Genomic DNA, 23,937 nt, shown 5'->3' on the forward strand with positions numbered 1-23,937 from the left:
TGGAAGGTGATGTGGTGATATTGGAAGGTGATGTGGTGATATTGGAAGGTGATGTGGTGATATTGGAAGGTGATGTGGTGATATTTGAAGGTGATGTGGTGATATTGGAAGGTGATGTGGTGATATTTGAAGGTGATGTGGTGATATTTGAAGGTGATGTGGTGATATTTGAAGGTGATGTGGTGATATTGGAAGGTGATGTGGTGATATTGGAAGGTGATGTGGTGATATTGGAAGGTGATGTGGTGATATTGGAAGGTGATGTGGTGATATTTGAAGGTGATGTGGTGATATTTGAAGGTGATGTGGTGATAATGGAAGGTGATGTGGTGATATTGGAAGGTGATGTGGTGATATTGGAAGGTGATGTGGTGATATTGGAAGGTGATGTGGTGATATTTGAAGGTGATGTGGTGATATTGGAAGGTGATGTGGTGATATTTGAAGGTGATGTGGTGATATCTGAAGGTGATGTGGTGATATTTGAAGGTGATGTGGTGATATTGGAAGGTGATGTGGTGATATTGGAAGGTGATGTGGTGATATTTGAAGGTGATGTGGTGATATTTGAAGGTGATGTGGTGATATTGGAAGGTGATGTGGTGATATTGGAAGGTGATGTGGTGATATTGGAAGGTGATGTGGTGATATTGGAAGGTGATGTGGTGATATTTGAAGGTGATGTGGTGATATTGGAAGGTGATGTGGTGATATTTGAAGGTGATGTGGTGATATTGGAAGGTGATGTGGTGATATTTGAAGGTGATCTGGTGATATCTGAAGGTGATGTGGTGATATTTGAAGGTGATGTGGTGATATTGGAAGGTGATGTGGTGATATTGGAAGGTGATGTGGTGATATTTGAAGGTGATGTGGTGATATTTGAAGGTGATGTGGTGATATTGGAAGGTGATGTGGTGATATTGGAAGGTGATGTGGTGATATTGGAAGGTGATGTGGTGATATTGGAAGGTGATGTGGTGATATTTGAAGGTGATGTGGTGATATTGGAAGGTGATGTGGTGATATTTGAAGGTGATGTGGTGATATTTGAAGGTGATGTGGTGATATTGGAAGGTGATGTGGTGATATGGAAGGTGATGTGGTGATATTGGAAGGTGATGTGGTGATATTGGAAGGTGATGTGGTGATATTGGAAGGTGATGTGGTGATATTGGAAGGTGATGTGGTGATATTGGAAGGTGATGTGGTGATATTGGAAGGTGATGTGGTGATATTTGAAGGTGATGTGGTGATATTTGAAGGTGATGTGGTGATAATGGAAGGTGATGTGGTGATATTGGAAGGTGATGTGGTGATATTGGAAGGTGATGTGGTGATATTGGAAGGTGATGTGGTGATATTTGAAGGTGATGTGGTGATATTGGAAGGTGATGTGGTGATATTTGAAGGTGATGTGGTGATATTTGAAGGTGATGTGGTGATAATGGAAGGTGATGTGGTGATATTGGAAGGTGATGTGGTGATATTGGAAGGTGATGTGGTGATATTGGAAGGTGATGTGGTGATATTTGAAGGTGATGTGATGATATTGGAAGGTGATGTGGTGATATTTGAAGGTGATCTGGTGATATCTGAAGGTGATGTGGTGATATTTGAAGGTGATGTGGTGATATTGGAAGGTGATGTGGTGATATTTGAAGGTGATCTGGTGATATCTGAAGGTGATGTGGTGATATTTGAAGGTGATGTGGTGATATTGGAAGGTGATGTGGTGATATTGGAAGGTGATGTGGTGATATTGGAAGGTGATGTGGTGATATTTGAAGGTGATGTGGTGATATTGGAAGGTGATGTGGTGATATTGGAAGGTGATGTGGTGATATTGGAAGGTGATGTGGTGATATTTGAAGGTGATGTGGTGATATTTGAAGGTGATGTGGTGATATTGGAAGGTGATGTGGTGATATTTGAAGGTGATGTGGTGATATTTGAAGGTGATGTGGTGATATTGGAAGGTGATGTGGTGATATTGGAAGGTGATGTGGTGATATTGGAAGGTGATGTGGTGATATTGGAAGGTGATGTGGTGATATTGGAAGGTGATGTGGTGATATTTGAAGGTGATGTGGTGATATTTGAAGGTGATGTGGTGATATTGGAAGGTGATGTGGTGATATTTGAAGGTGATGTGGTGATATTTGAAGGTGATGTGGTGATATTGGAAGGTGATGTGGTGATATTGGAAGGTGATGTGGTGATATTGGAAGGTGATGTGGTGATATTTGAAGGTGATGTGGTGATATTTGAAGGTGATGTGGTGATATTGGAAGGTGATGTGGTGATATTGGAAGGTGATGTGGTGATATTTGAAGGTGATGTGGTGATATTGGAAGGTGATGTGGTGATATTTGAAGGTGATGTGATGATATTGGAAGGTGATGTGGTGATATTTGAAGGTGATCTGGTGATATCTGAAGGTGATGTGGTGATATTTGAAGGTGATGTGGTGATATTGGAAGGTGATGTGGTGATATTTGAAGGTGATCTGGTGATATCTGAAGGTGATGTGGTGATATTTGAAGGTGATGTGGTGATATTGGAAGGTGATGTGGTGATATTGGAAGGTGATGTGGTGATATTGGAAGGTGATGTGGTGATATTTGAAGGTGATGTGGTGATATTGGAAGGTGATGTGGTGATATTGGAAGGTGATGTGGTGATATTGGAAGGTGATGTGGTTATATTTGAAGGTGATGTGGTGATATTTGAAGGTGATGTGGTGATATTGGAAGGTGATGTGGTGATATTTGAAGGTGATGTGGTGATATTTGAAGGTGATGTGGTGATATTGGAAGGTGATGTGGTGATATTGGAAGGTGATGTGGTGATATTGGAAGGTGATGTGGTGATATTGGAAGGTGATGTGGTGATATTGGAAGGTGATGTGGTGATATTTGAAGGTGATGTGGTGATATTTGAAGGTGATGTGGTGATATTGGAAGGTGATGTGGTGATATTTGAAGGTGATGTGGTGATATTTGAAGGTGATGTGGTGATATTGGAAGGTGATGTGGTGATATTGGAAGGTGATGTGGTGATATTGGAAGGTGATGTGGTGATATTGGAAGGTGATGTGGTGATATTTGAAGGGGATGTGGTGATATTGGAAGGTGATGTGGTGATATTTGAAGGTGATGTGGTGATATTTGAAGGTGATGTGGTGATATTGGAAGGTGATGTGGTGATATTGGAAGGTGATGTGGTGATATTGGAAGGTGATGTGGTGATATTGGAAGGTGATGTGGTGATATTGGAAGGTGATGTGGTGATATTTGAAGGTGATGTGGTGATATTGGAAGGTGATGTGGTGATATTGGAAGGTGATGTGGTGATATTGGAAGGTGATGTGGTGATATTGGAAGGTGATGTGGTGATATTGGAAGGTGATGTGGTGATATTGGAAGGTGATGTGGTGATATTGGAAGGTGATGTGGTGATATTGGAAGGTGATGTGGTGATATTTGAAGGTGATGTGGTGATATTTGAAGGTGATGTGGTGATAATGGAAGGTGATGTGGTGATATTGGAAGGTGATGTGGTGATATTGGAAGGTGATGTGGTGATATTTGAAGGTGATGTGGTGATAATGGAAGGTGATGTGGTGATATTGGAAGGTGATGTGGTGATATTGGAAGGTGATGTGGTGATATTTGAAGGTGATGTGGTGATATTGGAAGGTGATGTGGTGATATTTGAAGGTGATGTGGTGATATTTGAAGGTGATCTGGTGATATCTGAAGGTGATGTGGTGATATTGCTCCTGGACATTATGAAAGATGATATATAAGGTGATGTGTTTGTATTGCTCCTGGACATTATGAAAGATGATATATAAGGTGATGTGTTTGTATTGCTCCTGGACATTATGATTGGAGACTCACCGTTGACCATAGCGAACCTCTTGAGGTCCTGGTAGGTGTGCAGGACTTGAGGAGGACACAGGGACACGCACAACGCCAGCGACTTGATCTTCCTCTGAACGATGTCGATGTTGCAAGGATCCAAGAAGAAGACGAAGCTGGCAGGAAGACACATCACATTATGTCATCACATCTGCAAGTAAGCTGGCAGGAAGACACATCACATTATGTCATCACATCTGCAAGTAGTACATTGCAAACATGTTGTTCACATAACAGATAAATACACAGCAAGTTGCCCTCAATCCTACATTTTGCAGTAAAAAACTTTACTGGAAAAATACAGTGCTACCATTTTTGTAAAAAAAACAACCATACATTTTAGGATAATAAAGGAAAAAAAAGCCAGCTCAGTCGTCAGAATGTGAGGTTAAAACAACAAGTGTGTGAAGTAATCCAAAGTCCAAACAACTGTTGATTTGACCACAAAAACAACTAACAGCTGAGTTGCAACAATTGTAGTGTAAACAACATTTTTACAGTAAAACTTTCTTTTGGAGCATAAACACCGGCACTGTTTTTGCATTACAATGTGAAATCAACTGCAGATTTTACTGTCACCTGCTCGGTGGCTTAGTGGTGAGAGGGTCCGCCCTGACACTGCAAGGTTGTGAGTTCAAACCCCGGCCCAGTCACACCAAAGACTATAACAATGGGAGCCATTACCTGCCTGCTTGCCACTCAGCATCAAGGCTTGGACTTGGGGGTCCAACACCAGAAAGTATGGCCAATGCTGCTGCTCACTGCTCCCCTCACCTCCCAGGGGGTGAACAAGGGGATGGGACAAATATCACCACACCTAGTGTGTGCGTGTGTGTGTGTGTGTCTGTGTGTGTGTGTCATTGCTACTTTGACTTTAAAATCTCTGGTAAAAAAAAAAAAAAGAAGTGTGGTATTGTTTTTCCATTTCGACTATTTTACCCTAAAAAACAGTGCATCTGTTTTTTCATTTTCCAATAATATTTTACTCTAAAACTCTGGCAACTGTACTGTCAGTTCTTTACCTTAAATAATAGTAATATATATATATTTTTTTTTTAATTACAGTAATATGCTGAAAAAAACACAAATATTTATGGTTACAATTTGGCAACTGACCTGACTTTTTTTTTACCGTAAAAGCTACAACTGTTTTCTGTAGGAGGAACAAAAGAATAATAATATCAAAAGTTAAAAGAATATAATATTAAAAGTAAAAGGATAATAATATCGAAAGTTAAAAGAATATAATATTAAAAGTAAAAGAATAATAATATCGAAAGTATGATGTGAAATGACTACTAAAACTCCACACACAAACTAAAAGTGTTTTACTCACACACAAATATTCACTAGTCAAACTATTTTCTCCACCTTCAAACTTCTGTGATCTCATAACAGCCTCATTGACACTCTGCTACCTCAGTGAGTCTGTCATTGACACTCTGCTACCACAGTGAGTCTGTCATTGACACTCTGCTACCACAGTGAGTCTGTCATTGACACTCTGCTACCACAGTGAGTCTGTCATTGACACTCTGCTACCACAGTGAGTCTGTCATTGACACTCTGCTACCACAGTGAGTCTGTCATTGACACTGTGCTACCACAGTGAGTCTGTCATTGACACTCTGCTACCACAGTGAGTCTGTCATTGACACTCTGCTACCACAGTGAGTCTGTCATTGACACTGTGCTACCACAGTGAGTCTGTCATTGAATATTCATGTGTGAGAGTAAATTAGACACGAATATTCATGTGTAATATTACTGTTACACCTTATATGTGAATATCAGATCAATCAAACCAGATCAAGAAAAGCAGATCAATAAAACCAGATCAAGGAAAGGAATGTTGGCATGGCAACCCTCATGTGATGAGTCATGGTTTGTTGGAGCGAGTAGAAAAGTCCCAGGTCAAGTTGGCCAATCAGACTCACTTTCTGTCGGTGTGGTCCAGGCCGCTGAGCGGGACCTGGTCCAGGTGCTGGTTGGGGCGGCCGCAGGTGTTGCCGTAGCTGTCGTAGCCCATTACCAGGCGGGCGGCGCCACCTGTGACCACGGTGTAGGCGCACACGCTCCCCTGCCGGGCACAGGAAGTGGCTTAGCGTGCTGTAGCATCACAGGAAGTAGGTGATATAGCATTACAGGAAGTGGGTTAGCATGATGCCGCTTGAGAGGAAGTAGGTGGTGTAGCATGAGAGGAAGTAGGCGGTGTAGCATGAGAGGAAGTAGATGGTGTAGCATGACAGGAAGTAGGTGGTGTAGCATGAGAGGAAGTAAATGGTGTAGCATGAGAGGAAGTAGGTGGTGTAGCATGAGAGGAAGTAAGTGGTGTAGCATGAGAGGAAGTAGGTGATGTAGCATGAGAGGAAGTAAATGGTGTAGCATGAGAGGAAGTAGATGGTGTAGCATGAGAGGAAGTAGGTGATGTAGCATGAGAGGAAGTAGATGGTGTAGCATGAGAGGAAGTAGGTGATGTAGCATGAGAGGAAGTAGATGGTGTAGCATGAGAGGAAGTAGGTGATGTAGCATGAGAGGAAGTAGATGGTGTAGCATGAGAGGAAGTAGGCAATGTAGCATGAGAGGAAGTAGATGGTGTAGCATGAGAGGAAGTAGGTGATGTAGCATGAGAGGAAGTAGGCGATGTAGCATGAGAGGAAGTAGGCGATGTAGCATGAGAGGAAGTAGGCGATGTAGCATGAGAGGAAGTAGGCGATGTAGCATGAGAGGAAGTAGGCGATGTAGCATGAGAGGAAGTAGGCGATGTAGCATGAGAGGAAGTAGGTGATGTAGCATGAGAGGAAGTAAATGGTGTAGCATGAGAGGAAGTAGATGGTGAGCATGAGAGGAAGTAGGTGATGTAGCATGAGAGGAAGTAGATGGTGTAGCATGAGAGGAAGTAGGCAATGTAGCATGAGAGGAAGTAGATGGTGTAGCATGAGAGGAAGTAGGTGATGTAGCATGAGAGGAAGTAGGCGATTTAGCATGAGAGGAAGTAGGCGATGTAGCATGAGAGGAAGTAGGCGATGTAGCATGAGAGGAAGTAGGCGATGTAGCATGAGAGGAAGTAGGCGATGTAGCATGAGAGGAAGTAGGCGATGTAGCATGAGAGGAAGTAGGCGATGTAGCATGAGAGGAAGTAGGCGATGTAGCATGAGAGGAAGTAGGCGATGTAGCATGAGAGGAAGTAGGCGATGTAGCATGAGAGGAAGTAGGTGATGTAGCATGAGAGGAAGTAGGCGATGTAGCATGAGAGGAAGTAGGCGATGTAGCATGAGAGGAAGTAGGCGATGTAGCATGAGAGGAAGTAGGTTATAGTGTTACCATGCCGACGCAGAAGAGGGTGAAGAGCAGGAACCAGGGCAGGTCAGTGCAGCTTCTCTCCTCCAGTGGTCTCCATTCTCTCTTTGTCCTCTGCAGCGCGCACACACACACACACACACACACACACACACACACACACACACACACACACACACACACACACACACGCACGCGCACGTTAGCAGGCCAACTCACCGGCCAGGCGGCTAATTGGATGAATTCTTCTTCTTCTAATTGGATGAATTCTTCTTCTAATCACACGTCGGGCGCCGTGAAGGCGGACGACATCGACGACGACGAGCGAAGCCCGGCGGACTCACCTCCGCACTCCCGCAGCATCCCATCGCAGGCGGAGGGCGGGCGTGTCGGAGCGAGCAGCCCCGGGCCGAGGAGGCGACAGGCGGGCGGTCAGGATGGTCAGGATGGTCAGGATGGTCAGGGCGGGCGTGTCGGAGCGAGCAGCCCCGGGCCGAGGAGGCGGCAGGCGGATGGTCAGGATGGTCAGGGCGGGCGTGTCGGAGCGAGCAGCCCCGGGCCGAGGAGGCGACAGGCGGATGGTCAGGATGGTCAGGGCGGGCGTGTCGGAGCGAGCAGCCCCGGGCCGAGGAGGCGACAGGCGGATGGTCAGGATGGTCAGGGCGGGCGTGTCGGAGCGAGCAGCCCCGGGCCGAGGAGGCGACAGGCGGGCGGGGAACCCCGCAGACTGCCCGCATCAACCCAGGTCCCGGAGGCCGAATCCGGGTCGGAGCCGGTACCGACGCGGCCGGCGTCGCTGCCTCCTCCGATCTCAGTCGCAAAGGCCGCAGAACGTCGGATTATTTGTCCGCCACACTTCCTGGTGGGCTGTAAACGCGGCCGCCATTCATCTCATTGCGCATGCGCAATCCCACCACAACAAAGCCTGGACACCCGTGATGCAGTACCCGGCCGCACCGCTAGGGGGCGTCATCGCTCTCGCTTCTATTTTCTCTTCACTATTCTTCATTTCTTTCCGCATAAATACTTCTTTCTGTGACTCTTCTTGTTTTTCAGCAAACACTTTCCCAAAGAAGTGGTTTGAAGGCAACAAACCATTTATACAAACAAAGGAAATGATTAGCTTTTTATGCTATAGTTGACTAAGCAAATGAGTGTTATAGGTAATATTGTTAATTATTACGTCATTTCATTTGTCAAATAATTAAACAAGCCGCTGACCGAATGTGAAACAATATTTTCAGAAATATTTCTTAATTTTTTAAATCACTTTTATGGTCAATGAAGTTGTTTAGAGTTTAAAAATAAGATTGAAATAAAGCAATTATTAGCTTTGTGCTATAGTTGACAAAGTAAATTAGTGTCATCGCTAATGATGTTTATTATCAAGTCTCTTTAATTGTAAAATTGTAAAACAAAAATCTGCTGACCTGAAATGAAACATATTTCAAAATGAATGTTCATGATTTTGAATCATTTAATCATGACCAATAAATTAGTTTATGTCAAAAAACTATTATTGTCAATCTATTTGAAGGAACCATTAGCTAGAAGTCAGTGGTTGTTTCCACCAAGTACCACTTCAAGTAATACATAATTAAACACAGCAGTCAGCTAGACCTAAGTATTCATCAAGTACCACTTCAAGTAATACATCATTAAATACAGCAGTCAGCTAGACCTAAGTATTCATCAAGTACCACTTCAAGTAATACATCATTAAATACAGCAGTCAGTAGACCTAAGTATTCATCAAGTACCACTTCAAGTAATACATCATTAAATACAGCAGTCAGCTAGACCTAAGTATTCATCAAGTACCACTTCAAGTAATACATCATTAAATACAGCAGTCAGCTAGACCTAAGTATTCATCAAGTACCACTTCAAGTAATACATCATTAAATACAGCAGTCAGCTAGACCTAAGTATTCATCAAGTACCACTTCAAGTAATACATCATTAAATACAGCAGTCAGTAGACCTAAGTATTCATCAAGTACCACTTCAAGTAATACATCATTAAATACAGCAGTCAGCTAGACCTAAGTATTCATCAAGTACCACTTCAAGTAATACATCATTAAATACAGCAGTCAGCTAGACCTAAGTATTCATCAAGTACCACTTCAAGTAATACATCATTAAATACAGCAGTCAGCTAGACCTAAGTATTAATTAAGTAGCACCATCATGACAACATTAAATACAGTAGTGTAGTAGACCTAAGTATTAATTAAGTAGCACCATCATGACAACATTAAATACAGTAGTGTAGTAGACCTAAGTATTCATTAAGTACAACCATCATGACAACAATAAATACAGTAGTGTAGTAGACCTAAGTATTCATTAAGTACCACCATCATGACAACATTAAATACAGTAGTGTAGTAGACCTAAGTATTCATTAAGTACCACCATCATGACAACAATAAATACAGTAGTGTAGTAGACCTAAGTATTCATTAAGTACCAGCATCATGACAACATTAAATACAGTAGTGTAGTAGACCTAAGTATTCATTAAGTACCACCATAACACTCCTCTCTGAGCCGCCACCTTAACGTGGTAGAGGAGTGTGCGTGTCCCAATGATCCTAGGAGCTATGTTGTCCGAGGTCTTTATGCCCCCTGGTAGGGTCTCTCCAGACAAACAGGTCCCAGGTGAGGGATCAGACAAACAGAGGACCCAGATTTCCCTGGCCCAGATGCGGGTCACCGGGGTCCCCCTCTGGAGCCAGGCCCGAGGTGGACTATGATGTCCTGGGTCCTGACTGTTTGTGCTTACACGCCAACCAGCAGCTCAGACTACCACCCTGTTTGGATACACTGGAGGGTGGCAGCAGGTAGCTAACTGCTTTGTAGATGTCGGGAACGACCATGATGCTTTGCAGGTAAAAATGCTTCAACCAAAAAAAAAAAAAAAGGTGAGTGCCATGACAACCAGCACCAAAATAGGAGTGCAAGACAAGAAGTAAAATACTACACACAAGTAAACAGCAAACACGTCCAAATAAGTCAGGTAGTGATGTGACAGGTGGTGACAGTACACCTACTTTGAGACAAGAACTATACTGATACAGTACACCTACTTTGAGACAAGAACTATACTGATACAGTACATCTACTTTGAGACAAGAACTATATTGATACAGTACACCTACTTTGAGACAAGAACTATACTGATACAGTACACCTACTTTGAGACAAGAACTATACTGATACAGTACACCTACTTTGAGACAAGAACTATACTGATACAGTACATCTACTTTGAGACAAGAACTATACTGATACAGTACACCTACTTTGAGACAAGACCTATACTGATACAGTACACCTACTTTGAGACAAGAACTATACTGATACAGTACACCTACTTTGAGACAAGAACTATACTGATACAGTACACCTACTTTGAGACAAGAACTATACTGATACAGTACACCTACTTTGAGACAAGAACTATACTGATACAGTACATCTACTTTGAGACAAGAACTATATTGATACAGTACACCTACTTTGAGACAAGACCTATATTGATACAGTACACCTACTTTGAGACAAGAACTATACTGATACAGTACATCTACTTTGAGACAAGAACTATACTGATACAGTACACCTACTTTGAGACAAGAACTATACTGATACAGTACACCTACTTTGAGACAAGAACTATACTGATACAGTACATCTACTTTGAGACAAGAACTATACTGATACAGTACATCTACTTTGAGACAAGAACTATACTGATACAGTACACCTACTTTGAGACAAGAACTATACTGATACAGTACACCTACTTTGAGACAAGAACTATACTGATACAGTACATCTACTTTGAGACAAGAACTATATTGATACAGTACACCTACTTTGTGACAAGAACTATACTGATACAGTACACCTACTTTGAGACAAGAACTATACTGATACAGTACACCTACTTTGAGACAAGAACTATACTGATACAGTACACCTACTTTGAGACAAGAACTATACTGATACAGTACATCTACTTTGAGACAAGAACTATATTGATACAGTACACCTACTTTGAGACAAGACCTATATTGATACAGTACACCTACTTTGAGACAAGAACTATACTGATACAGTACACCTACTTTGAGACAAGAACTATACTGATACAGTACATCTACTTTGAGACAAGAACTATACTGATACAGTACATCTACTTTGAGACAAGAACTATACTGATACAGTACACCTACTTTGAGACAAGAACTATACTGATACAGTACATCTACTTTGAGACAAGAACTATATTGATACAGTACACCTACTTTGAGACAAGACCTATATTGATACAGTACACCTACTTTGAGACAAGAACTATACTGATACAGTACATCTACTTTGAGACAAGAACTATACTGATACAGTACACCTACTTTGAGACAAGAACTATACTGATACAGTACACCTACTTTGAGACAAGAACTATACTAATACAGTACATCTACTTTGAGACAAGAACTATACTGATACAGTACATCTACTTTGAGACAAGAACTATACTGATACAGTACACCTACTTTGAGACAAGAACTATACTGATACAGTACACCTACTTTGAGACAAGAACTATACTGATACAGTACATCTACTTTGAGACAAGAACTATATTGATACAGTACACCTACTTTGAGACAAGAACTATACTGATACAGTACACCTACTTTGAGACAAGAACTATACTGATACAGTACACCTACTTTGAGACAAGAACTATACTGATACAGTACACCTACTTTGAGACAAGAACTATACTGATACAGTACATCTACTTTGAGACAAGAACTATATTGATACAGTACACCTACTTTGAGACAAGACCTATATTGATACAGTACACCTACTTTGAGACAAGAACTATACTGATACAGTACACCTACTTTGAGACAAGAACTATACTGATACAGTACATCTACTTTGAGACAAGAACTATACTGATACAGTACATCTACTTTGAGACAAGAACTATACTGATACAGTACATCTACTTTGAGACAAGAACTATACTGATACAGTACATCTACTTTGAGACAAGAACTATACTGATACAGTACACCTACTTTGAGACAAGAACTATACTGATACAGTACATCTACTTTGAGACAAGAACTATACTGATACAGTACACCTACTTTGAGACAAGAACTATACTGATACAGTACACCTACTTTGAGACAAGAACTATACTGATACAGTACACCTACTTTGAGACAAGAACTATACTGATACAGTACACCTACTTTGAGACAAGAACTATACTGATACAGTACATCTACTTTGAGACAAGAACTATACTGATACAGTACACCTACTTTGAGACAAGACCTATACTGATACAGTACACCTACTTTGAGACAAGAACTATACTGATACAGTACACCTACTTTGAGACAAGAACTATACTGATACAGTACACCTACTTTGAGACAAGAACTATACTGATACAGTACACCTACTTTGAGACAAGAACTATACTGATACAGTACACCTACTTTGAGACAAGAACTATACTGATACAGTACACCTACTTTGAGACAAGAACTATACTGATACAGTACATCTACTTTGAGACAAGAACTATACTGATACAGTACACCTACTTTGAGAAAAGACCTATACTGATACAGTACACCTACTTTGAGACAAGACCTATACTGATACAGTACACCTACTTTGAGACAAGAACTATACTGATACAGTACACCTACTTTGAGACAAGACCTATACTGATACAGTACACCTACTTTGAGACAAGAACTATACTGATACAGTACACCTACTTTGAGACAAGAACTATACTGATACAGTACATCTACTTTGAGACAAGAACTATATTGATACAGTACACCTACTTTGAGACAAGACCTATATTGATACAGTACACCTACTTTGAGACAAGAACTATACTGATACAGTACACCTACTTTGAGACAAGAACTATACTGATACAGTACATCTACTTTGAGACAAGAACTATACTGATACAGTACACCTACTTTGAGACAAGAACTATACTGATACAGTACACCTACTTTGAGACAAGAACTATACTGATACAGTACATCTACTTTGAGACAAGAACTATACTGATACAGTACACCTACTTTGAGACAAGACCTATACTGATACAGTACACCTACTTTGAGACAAGACCTATACTGATACAGTACACCTACTTTGAGACAAGAACTATACTGATACAGTACACCTACTTTGAGACAAGAACTATACTGATACAGTACACCTACTTTGAGACAAGAACTATACTGATACAGTACACCTACTTTGAGACAAGAACTATACTGATACAGTACACCTACTTTGAGACAAGAACTATACTGATACAGTACATCTACTTTGAGACAAGAACTATACTGATACAGTACACCTACTTTGAGACAAGAACTATATTGATACAGTACATCTACTTTGAGACAAGAACTATACTGATACAGTACATCTACTTTGAGACAAGAACTATACTGATACAGTACACCTACTTTGAGACAAGAACTATACTGATACAGTACATCTACTTTGAGACAAGAACTATACTGATACAGTACACCTACTTTGAGACAAGACCTATATTGATACAGTACATCTACTTTGAGACAAGAACTATACTGATACAGTACACCTACTTTGAGACAAGAACTATACTGATACAGTACATCTACTTTGAGACAAGAACTATACTGATACAGTACATCTACTTTGAGACAAGAACTATACTGATACAGTACATCTACTTTGAGACAAGAACTATACTGATACAGTACACCTACTTTGAGACAAGAACTATACTGATACAGTACACCTACTTTGAGACAAGAACTATACTGATACAGTACACCTACTTTGAGACAAGAACTATACTGATACAGTACACCTACTTTGAGACAAGAACTATACTGATACAGTACATCTACTTTGAGACAAGAACTATACTGATACAGTACACCTACTTTGAGACAAGACCTATACTGATACAGTACACCTACTTTGAGACAAGACCTATACTGATACAGTACACCTACTTTGAGACAAGAACTATACTGATACAGTACTCCTACTTTGAGACAAGAACTATACTGATACAGTACACCTACTTTGAGACAAGAACTATACTGATACAGTACACCTACTTTGAGACAAGAACTATACTGATACAGTACATCTACTTTGAGACAAGAACTATACTGATACAGTACACCTACTTTGAGACAAGACCTATACTGATACAGTACACCTACTTTGAGACAAGACCTATACTGATACAGTACACCTACTTTGAGACAAGAACTATACTGATACAGTACACCTACTTTGAGACAAGAACTATACTGATACAGTACACCTACTTTGAGACAAGAACTATACTGATACAGTACACCTACTTTGAGACAAGAACTATACTGATACAGTACATCTACTTTGAGACAAGAACTATACTGATACAGTACACCTACTTTGAGACAAGAACTATATTGATACAGTACATCTACTTTGAGACAAGAACTATACTGATACAGTACATCTACTTTGAGACAAGAACTATACTGATACAGTACACCTACTTTGAGACAAGAACTATACTGATACAGTACATCTACTTTGAGACAAGAACTATATTGATACAGTACACCTACTTTGAGACAAGACCTATATTGATACAGTACACCTACTTTGAGACAAGACCTATACTGATACAGTACATCTACTTTGAGACAAGACGTATATTGATACAGTACATCTACTTTGAGACAAGACGTATATTGATACAGTACATCTACTTTGAGACAAGACCTATATTGATACAGTACATCTACTTTGAGACAAGACCTATATTGATACAGTACATCTACTTTGAGACAAGACGTATATTGATACAGTACATCTACTTTGAGACAAGACCTATATTGATACAGTACACCTACTTTGAGACAAGAACTATACGGATACAGTACATCTACTTTGAGACAAGACGTATATTGATACAGTACATCTACTTTGAGACAAGAACTATACTGATACAGTACATCTACTTTGAGACAAGACCTATATTGATACAGTACACCTACTTTGAGACAAGAACTATACTGATACAGTACACCTACTTTGAGACAAGACCTATACTGATACAGTACATCTACTTTGAGACAAGACGTATACTGATACAGTACACCTACTTTGAGACAAGACCTTTATTGATACAGTACATCTACTTTGAGACAAGAACTATATTGATACAGTACACCTACTTTGAGACAAGAACTATACTGATACAGTACACCTACTTTGAGACAAGAACTATACTGATACAGTACATCTACTTTGAGACAAGAACTATACTGATACAGTACATCTACTTTGAGACAAGAACTATACTGATACAGTACACCTACTTTGAGACAAGACCTATATTGATACAGTACATCTACTTTGAGACAAGAACTATATTGATACAGTACATCTACTTTGAGACAAGAACTATATTGATACAGTACATCTACTTTGAGACAAGACGTATATTGATACAGTACATCTACTTTGAGACAAGACGTATATTGATACAGTACATCTACTTTGAGACAAGACGTATATTGATACAGTACATCTACTTTGAGACAAGACGTATATTGATACAGTACATCTACTTTGAGACAAGACGTATATTGATACAGTACATCTACTTTGAGACAAGACCTATATTGATACAGTACACCTACTTTGAGACAAGAACTATACTGATACAGTACATCTACTTTGAGACAAGAACTATACTGATACAGTACACCTACTTTGAGACAAGAACTATACTGATACAGTACATCTACTTTGAGACAAGAACTATACTGATACAGTACACCTACTTTGAGACAAGAACTATATTGATACAGTACACCTACTTTGAGACAAGAACTATACTGATACAGTACATCTACTTTGAGACAAGAACTATACTGATACAGTACATCTACTTTGAGACAAGAACTATACTGATACAGTACACCTACTTTGAGACAAGAACTATATTGATACAGTACACCTACTTTGAGACAAGAACTATACTGATACAGTACATCTACTTTGAGACAAGAACTATATTGATACAGTACACCTACTTTGAGACAAGAACTATACTGATACAGTACACCTACTTTGAGACAAGAACTATACTGATACAGTACACCTACTTTGAGACAAGAACTATACTGATACAGTACACCTACTTTGAGACAAGGACTATACTGATACAGTACATCTACTTTGAGACAAGAACTATACTGATACAGTACACCTACTTTGAGACAAGAACTATACTGATACAGTACACCTACTTTGAGAAAAGAACTATACTGATACAGTACATCTACTTTGAGACAAGAACTATACTGATACAGTACACCTACTTTGAGACAAGAACTATACTGATACAGTACACCTACTTTGAGACAAGACCTATATTGATACAGTACACCTACTTTGAGACAAGAACTATACTGATACAGTACATCTACTTTGAGACAAGAACTATACTGATACAGTACACCTACTTTGAGACAAGAACTATACTGATACAGTACACCTACTTTGAGACAAGACCTATACTGATACAGTACATCTACTTTGAGACAAGAACTATACTGATACAGTACATCTACTTTGAGACAAGAACTATACTGATACAGTACACCTACTTTGAGACAAGAACTATACTGATACAGTACATCTACTTTGAGACAAGAACTATACTGATACAGTAGACCGACTTTGAGACAAGAACTATACTGATACAGTACATCTACTTTGAGACAAGACCTATATTGATACAGTACACCTACTTTGAAACAAGAACTATACTGATACAGTACACCTACTTTGAGACAAGACCTATACTGATACAGTACATCTACTTTGAGACAAGACGTATATTGATACAGTACATCTACTTTGAGACAAGAACTATACTGATACAGTACATCTACTTTGAGACAAGAACTATACTGATACAGTACACCTACTTTGAGACAAGAACTATACTGATACAGTACACCTACTTTGAGACAAGACCTATATTGATACAGTACACCTACTTTGAGACAAGACCTATACTGATACAGTACATCTACTTTGAGACAAGACGTATATTGATACAGTACATCTACTTTGAGACAAGACGTATATTGATACAGTACATCTACTTTGAGACAAGACCTATATTGATACAGTACATCTACTTTGAGACAAGACCTATATTGATACAGTACATCTACTTTGAGACAAGACGTATATTGATACAGTACATCTACTTTGAGACAAGACCTATATTGATACAGTACACCTACTTTGAGACAAGAACTATACTGATACAGTACATCTACTTTGAGACAAGACGTATATTGATACAGTACATCTACTTTGAGACAAGTACTATACTGATACAGTACATCTACTTTGAGACAAGACCTATATTGATACAGTACACCTACTTTGAGACAAGAACTATACTGATACAGTACACCTACTTTGAGACAAGAACTATACTGATACAGTACACCTACTTTGAGACAAGAACTATACTGATACAGTACACCTACTTTGAGACAAGAACTATACTGATACAGTACATCTACTTTGAGACAAGAACTATACTGATACAGTACACCTACTTTGAGACAAGAACTATATTGATACAGTACATCTACTTTGAGACAAGAACTATACTGATACAGTACATCTACTTTGAGACAAGAACTATACTGATACAGTACACCTACTTTGAGACAAGAACTATACTGATACAGTACATCTACTTTGAGACAAGAACTATACTGATACAGTACACCTACTTTGAGACAAGAACTATACTGATACAGTACACCTACTTTGAGACAAGACCTATATTGATACAGTACACCTACTTTGAGACAAGACCTATACTGATACAGTACATCTACTTTGAGACAAGACGTATATTGATACAGTACATCTACTTTGAGACAAGACGTATATTGATACAGTACATCTACTTTGAGACAAGACCTATATTGATACAGTACATCTACTTTGAGACAAGACCTATATTGATACAGTACATCTACTTTGAGACAAGACGTATATTGATACAGTACATCTACTTTGAGACAAGACCTATATTGATACAGTACACCTACTTTGAGACAAGAACTATACTGATACAGTACATCTACTTTGAGACAAGACGTATATTGATACAGTACATCTACTTTGAGACAAGAACTATACTGATACAGTACATCTACTTTGAGACAAGACCTATATTGATACAGTACACCTATTTTGAGACAAGAACTATACTGATACAGTACACCTACTTTGAGACAAGAACTATACTGATACAGTACATCTACTTTGAGACAAGAACTATATTGATACAGTACATCTACTTTGAGACAAGAACTATACTGATACAGTACACCTACTTTGAGACAAGAACTATACTGATACAGTACATCTACTTTGAGACAAGAACTATATTGATACAGTACACCTACTTTGAGACAAGAACTATACTGATACAGTACACCTACTTTGAGACAAGAACTATACTGATACAGTACATCTACTTTGAGACAAGAACTATACTGATACAGTACATCTACTTTGAGACAAGAACTATACTGATACAGTACACCTACTTTGAGACAAGACCTATATTGATACAGTACACCTACTTTGAGACAAGAACTATATTGATACAGTACATCTACTTTGAGACAAGAACTATATTGATACAGTACATCTACTTTGAGACAAGACGTATATTGATACAGTACATCTACTTTGAGACAAGACGTATATTGATACAGTACATCTACTTTGAGACAAGACCTATATTGATACAGTACATCTACTTTGAGACAAGACCTATATTGATACAGTACATCTACTTTGAGACAAGACGTATATTGATACAGTACATCTACTTTGAGACAAGACCTATATTGATACAGTACACCTACTTTGAGACAAGAACTATACTGATACAGTACATCTACTTTGAGACAAGAACTATACTGATACAGTACACCTACTTTGAGACAAGAACTATACTGATACAGTACATCTACTTTGAGACAAGAACTATACTGATACAGTACACCTACTTTGAGACAAGAACTATATTGATACAGTACACCTACTTTGAGACAAGAACTATACTGATACAGTACATCTACTTTGAGACAAGAACTATACTGATACAGTACATCTACTTTGAGACAAGAACTATACTGATACAGTACACCTACTTTGAGACAAGACCTATACTGATACAGTACATCTACTTTGAGACAAGACGTATATTGATACAGTACATCTACTTTGAGACAAGACGTATATTGATACAGTACATCTACTTTGAGACAAGACCTATATTGATACAGTACATCTACTTTGAGACAAGACCTATATTGATACAGTACATCTACTTTGAGACAAGACGTATATTGATACAGTACATCTACTTTGAGACAAGACCAATATTGATACAGTACATCTACTTTGAGACAAGACCTATATTGATACAGTACATCTACTTTGAGACAAGACGTATATTGATACAGTACATCTACTTTGAGACAAGAACTATACTGATACAGTACATCTACTTTGAGACAAGACCTATATTGATACAGTACACCTACTTTGAGACAAGAACTATACTGATACAGTACACCTACTTTGAGACAAGAACTATACTGATACAGTACACCTACTTTGAGACAAGAACTATACTGATACAGTACATCTACTTTGAGACAAGAACTATACTGATACAGTACACCTACTTTGAGACAAGACCTATATTGATACAGTACATCTACTTTGAGACAAGAACTATACTGATACAGTACATCTACTTTGAGACAAGAACTATATTGATACAGTACACCTACTTTGAGACAAGAACTATACTGATACAGTACACCTACTTTGAGACAAGAACTATACTGATACAGTACACCTACTTTGAGACAAGACCTTTATTGATACAGTACATCTACTTTGAGACAAGAACTATATTGATACAGTACACCTACTTTGAGACAAGAACTATACTGATACAGTACACCTACTTTGAGACAAGAACTATACTGATACAGTACATCTACTTTGAGACAAGAACTATACTGATACAGTACACCTACTTTGAGACAAGAACTATACTGATACAGTACACCTACTTTGAGACAAGACCTATATTGATACAGTACACCTACTTTGAGACAAGACCTATACTGATACAGTACATCTACTTTGAGACAAGACGTATATTGATACAGTACATCTACTTTGAGACAAGACCTATACTGATACAGTACATCTACTTTGAGACAAGACCTATATTGATACAGTACATCTACTTTGAGACAAGACCTATATTGATACAGTACATCTACTTTGAGACAAGACGTATATTGATACAGTACATCTACTTTGAGACAAGACGTATATTGATACAGTACATCTACTTTGAGACAAGACCTATATTGATACAGTACATCTACTTTGAGACAAGACCTATATAGATACAGTACATCTACTTTGAGACAAGACGTATATTGATACAGTACATCTACTTTGAGACAAGACCTATATTGATACAGTACACCTACTTTGAGACAAGAACTATACTGATACAGTACATCTACTTTGAGACAAGAACTATACTGATACAGTACATCTACTTTGAGACAAGACCTATATTGATACAGTACACCTACTTTGAGACAAGAACTATACTGATACAGTACACCTACTTTGAGACAAGAACTATACTGATACAGTACATCTACTTTGAGACAAGAACTATACTGATACAGTACATCTACTTTGAGACAAGAACTATATTGATACAGTACATCTACTTTGAGACAAGAACTATACTGATACAGTACACCTACTTTGAGACAAGAACTATACTGATACAGTACATCTACTTTGAGACAAGAACTATATTGATACAGTACACCTACTTTGAGACAAGACCTATATTGATACAGTACATCTACTTTGAGACAAGAACTATACTGATACAGTACACCTACTTTGAGACAAGAACTATACTGATACAGTACACCTACTTTGAGACAAGACCTTTATTGATACAGTACATCTACTTTGAGACAAGAACTATATTGATACAGTACACCTACTTTGAGACAAGACCTATATTGATACAGTACATCTACTTTGAGACAAGAACTATACTGATACAGTACACCTACTTTGAGACAAGAACTATACTGATACAGTACACCTACTTTGAGACAAGACCTTTATTGATACAGTACATCTACTTTGAGACAAGAACTATATTGATACAGTACACCTACTTTGAGACAAGAACTATACTGATACAGTACACCTACTTTGAGACAAGAACTATACTGATACAGTACATCTACTTTGAGACAAGAACTATACTGATACAGTACATCTACTTTGAGACAAGAACTATACTGATACAGTACACCTACTTTGAGACAAGAACTATACTGATACAGTACACCTACTTTGAGACAAGAACTATACTGATACAGTACACCTACTTTGAGACAAGAACTATACTGATACAGTACACCTACTTTGAGACAAGAACTATACTGATACAGTACACCTACTTTGAGACAAGAACTATACTGATACAGTACATCTACTTTGAGACAAGAACTATACTGATACAGTACACCTACTTTGAGACAAGACCTATACTGATACAGTACACCTACTTTGAGACAAGAACTATACTGATACAGTACATCTACTTTGAGACAAGAACTATACTGATACAGTACACCTACTTTGAGACAAGACCTATATTGATACAGTACATCTACTTTGAGACAAGAACTATATTGATAGAGTACACCTACTTTGAGACAAGAACTATACTGATACAGTACACCTACTTTGAGACAAGAACTATATTGATACAGTACACCTACTTTGAGACAAGACCTTTATTGATACAGTACACCTACTTTGAGACAAGAACTATACTGATACAGTACATCTACTTTGAGACAAGAACTATACTGATACAGTACACCTGCTTTGAGACAAGAACTATATTGATACAGTACACCTACTTTGAGACAAGACCTTTATTGATACAGTACACCTACTTTGAGACAAGAACTATACTGATACAGTACACCTACTTTGAGACAAGAACTATACTGATACAGTACATCTACTTTGAGACAAGAACTATACTGATACAGTACATCTACTTTGAGACAAGAACTATACTGATACAGTACACCTACTTTGAGACAAGAACTATATTGATACAGTACACCTACTTTGAGACAAGAACTATACTGATACAGTACACCTACTTTGAGACAAGAACTATACTGATACAGTACACCTACTTTGAGACAAGAACTATACTGATACAGTACATCTACTTTGAGACAAGAACTATACTGATACAGTACATCTACTTTGAGACAAGACCTATACTGATACAGTACACCTACTTTGAGACAAGACCTATATTGATACAGTACATCTACTTTGAGACAAGAACTATATTGATACAGTACACCTACTTTGAGACAAGACCTTTATTGATACAGTACATCTACTTTGAGACAAGAACTATACTGATACAGTACACCTACTTTGAGACAAGAACTATATTGATACAGTACACCTACTTTGAGACAAGAACTATACTGATACAGTACACCTACTTTGAGACAAGAACTATATTGATACAGTACACCTACTTTGAGACAAGAACTATACTGATACAGTACACCTACTTTGAGACAAGAACTATACTGATACAGTACATCTACTTTGAGACAAGAACTATACTGATACAGTACATCTACTTTGAGACAAGAACTATACTGATACAGTACATCTACTTTGAGACAAGACCTATATTGATACAGTACATCTACTTTGAGACGGTGTGGCGCAGTGGGAGAGTGGCCGTGCGCAACCCAAGGGTCCCTGGTTCAATCCCCACCTAGTACCAACCTCGTCATGTCTGTTGTGTCCTGAGCAAGACACTTCACCCTTGCTCCTGATGGGTGCTGGTTGGGGCCTTGCATGGCAGCTCCCTCCATCAGTGTGTGAATGTGTGTGTGAATGTGGAAGTAGTGTCAAAGTGCTTTGAGTACCTTGAAGGTAGAAAAGCGCTATACAAGTACAACCCATTTATCATATATTTATTTAGACAAGACCTATATTGATACAGTACATCTACTATGAGACAAGACTTACTGTATGTTGATACATGCTTGGTTATGATTGGAATTCATATCCAACAATTGCGACCACAACTTTTTATTGTCAATATCAACTTCTGAGTTTCATTTTGTAAAGAGTGGTGGTGGTGCTGGTGTGTCTTGGTAGTTTTGAAGTGAGAAAAATGTGCCAAAGCTCAGAAAAGGTAGAAGAAGACTGTTCTACTCGACAGGACATGATTTATTGAAATGATGTTCTACCTTCAGCCGGAAGTGAACCTGCTGCTGCTGCTTGGACTCCATGTCAGTGGTTCTGGTTCTGGATGAGACCGGTGAGGCCTGTAAGAGTCCTGGAGAGGCCTGGAAAGACCGGGGAAGACCTGGAGAGACCCGTGCAGTCATGG

At 38.7% G+C, this 23,937-nt stretch overlaps 1 protein-coding gene across 2 annotated transcripts in view; it reads right to left on the bottom strand.

Moving 5' to 3' along the window:
* Window positions 1-23,937, bottom strand: part of slc44a1b (solute carrier family 44 member 1b) — a 44,500-nt gene extending 20,563 nt beyond the window's left edge. The window contains exons 1-4 of one of the 2 annotated variants that reach the window (XM_061891857.1): window positions 23,795-23,937; window positions 7,251-7,340; window positions 5,864-6,006; window positions 3,906-4,042 (exon numbers count right to left, since the gene is read on the bottom strand). In XM_061891857.1, coding sequence (XP_061747841.1) covers window positions 3,906-4,042; window positions 5,864-6,006; window positions 7,251-7,340; window positions 23,795-23,935 — 511 coding nt within the window. In that variant the 5' untranslated portion in view covers window positions 23,936-23,937. Of the gene's footprint in view, window positions 1-3,905; window positions 4,043-5,863; window positions 6,007-7,250; window positions 7,341-7,570; window positions 8,147-23,794 lie in introns of those variants that run through there. The other variant, XM_061891856.1, reaches the window with a different exon arrangement.

Source organism: Nerophis ophidion, linkage group LG29 (assembly GCF_033978795.1).
Source record: "Nerophis ophidion isolate RoL-2023_Sa linkage group LG29, RoL_Noph_v1.0, whole genome shotgun sequence".
Lineage (NCBI taxonomy): Eukaryota > Metazoa > Chordata > Actinopteri > Syngnathiformes > Syngnathidae > Nerophis > Nerophis ophidion.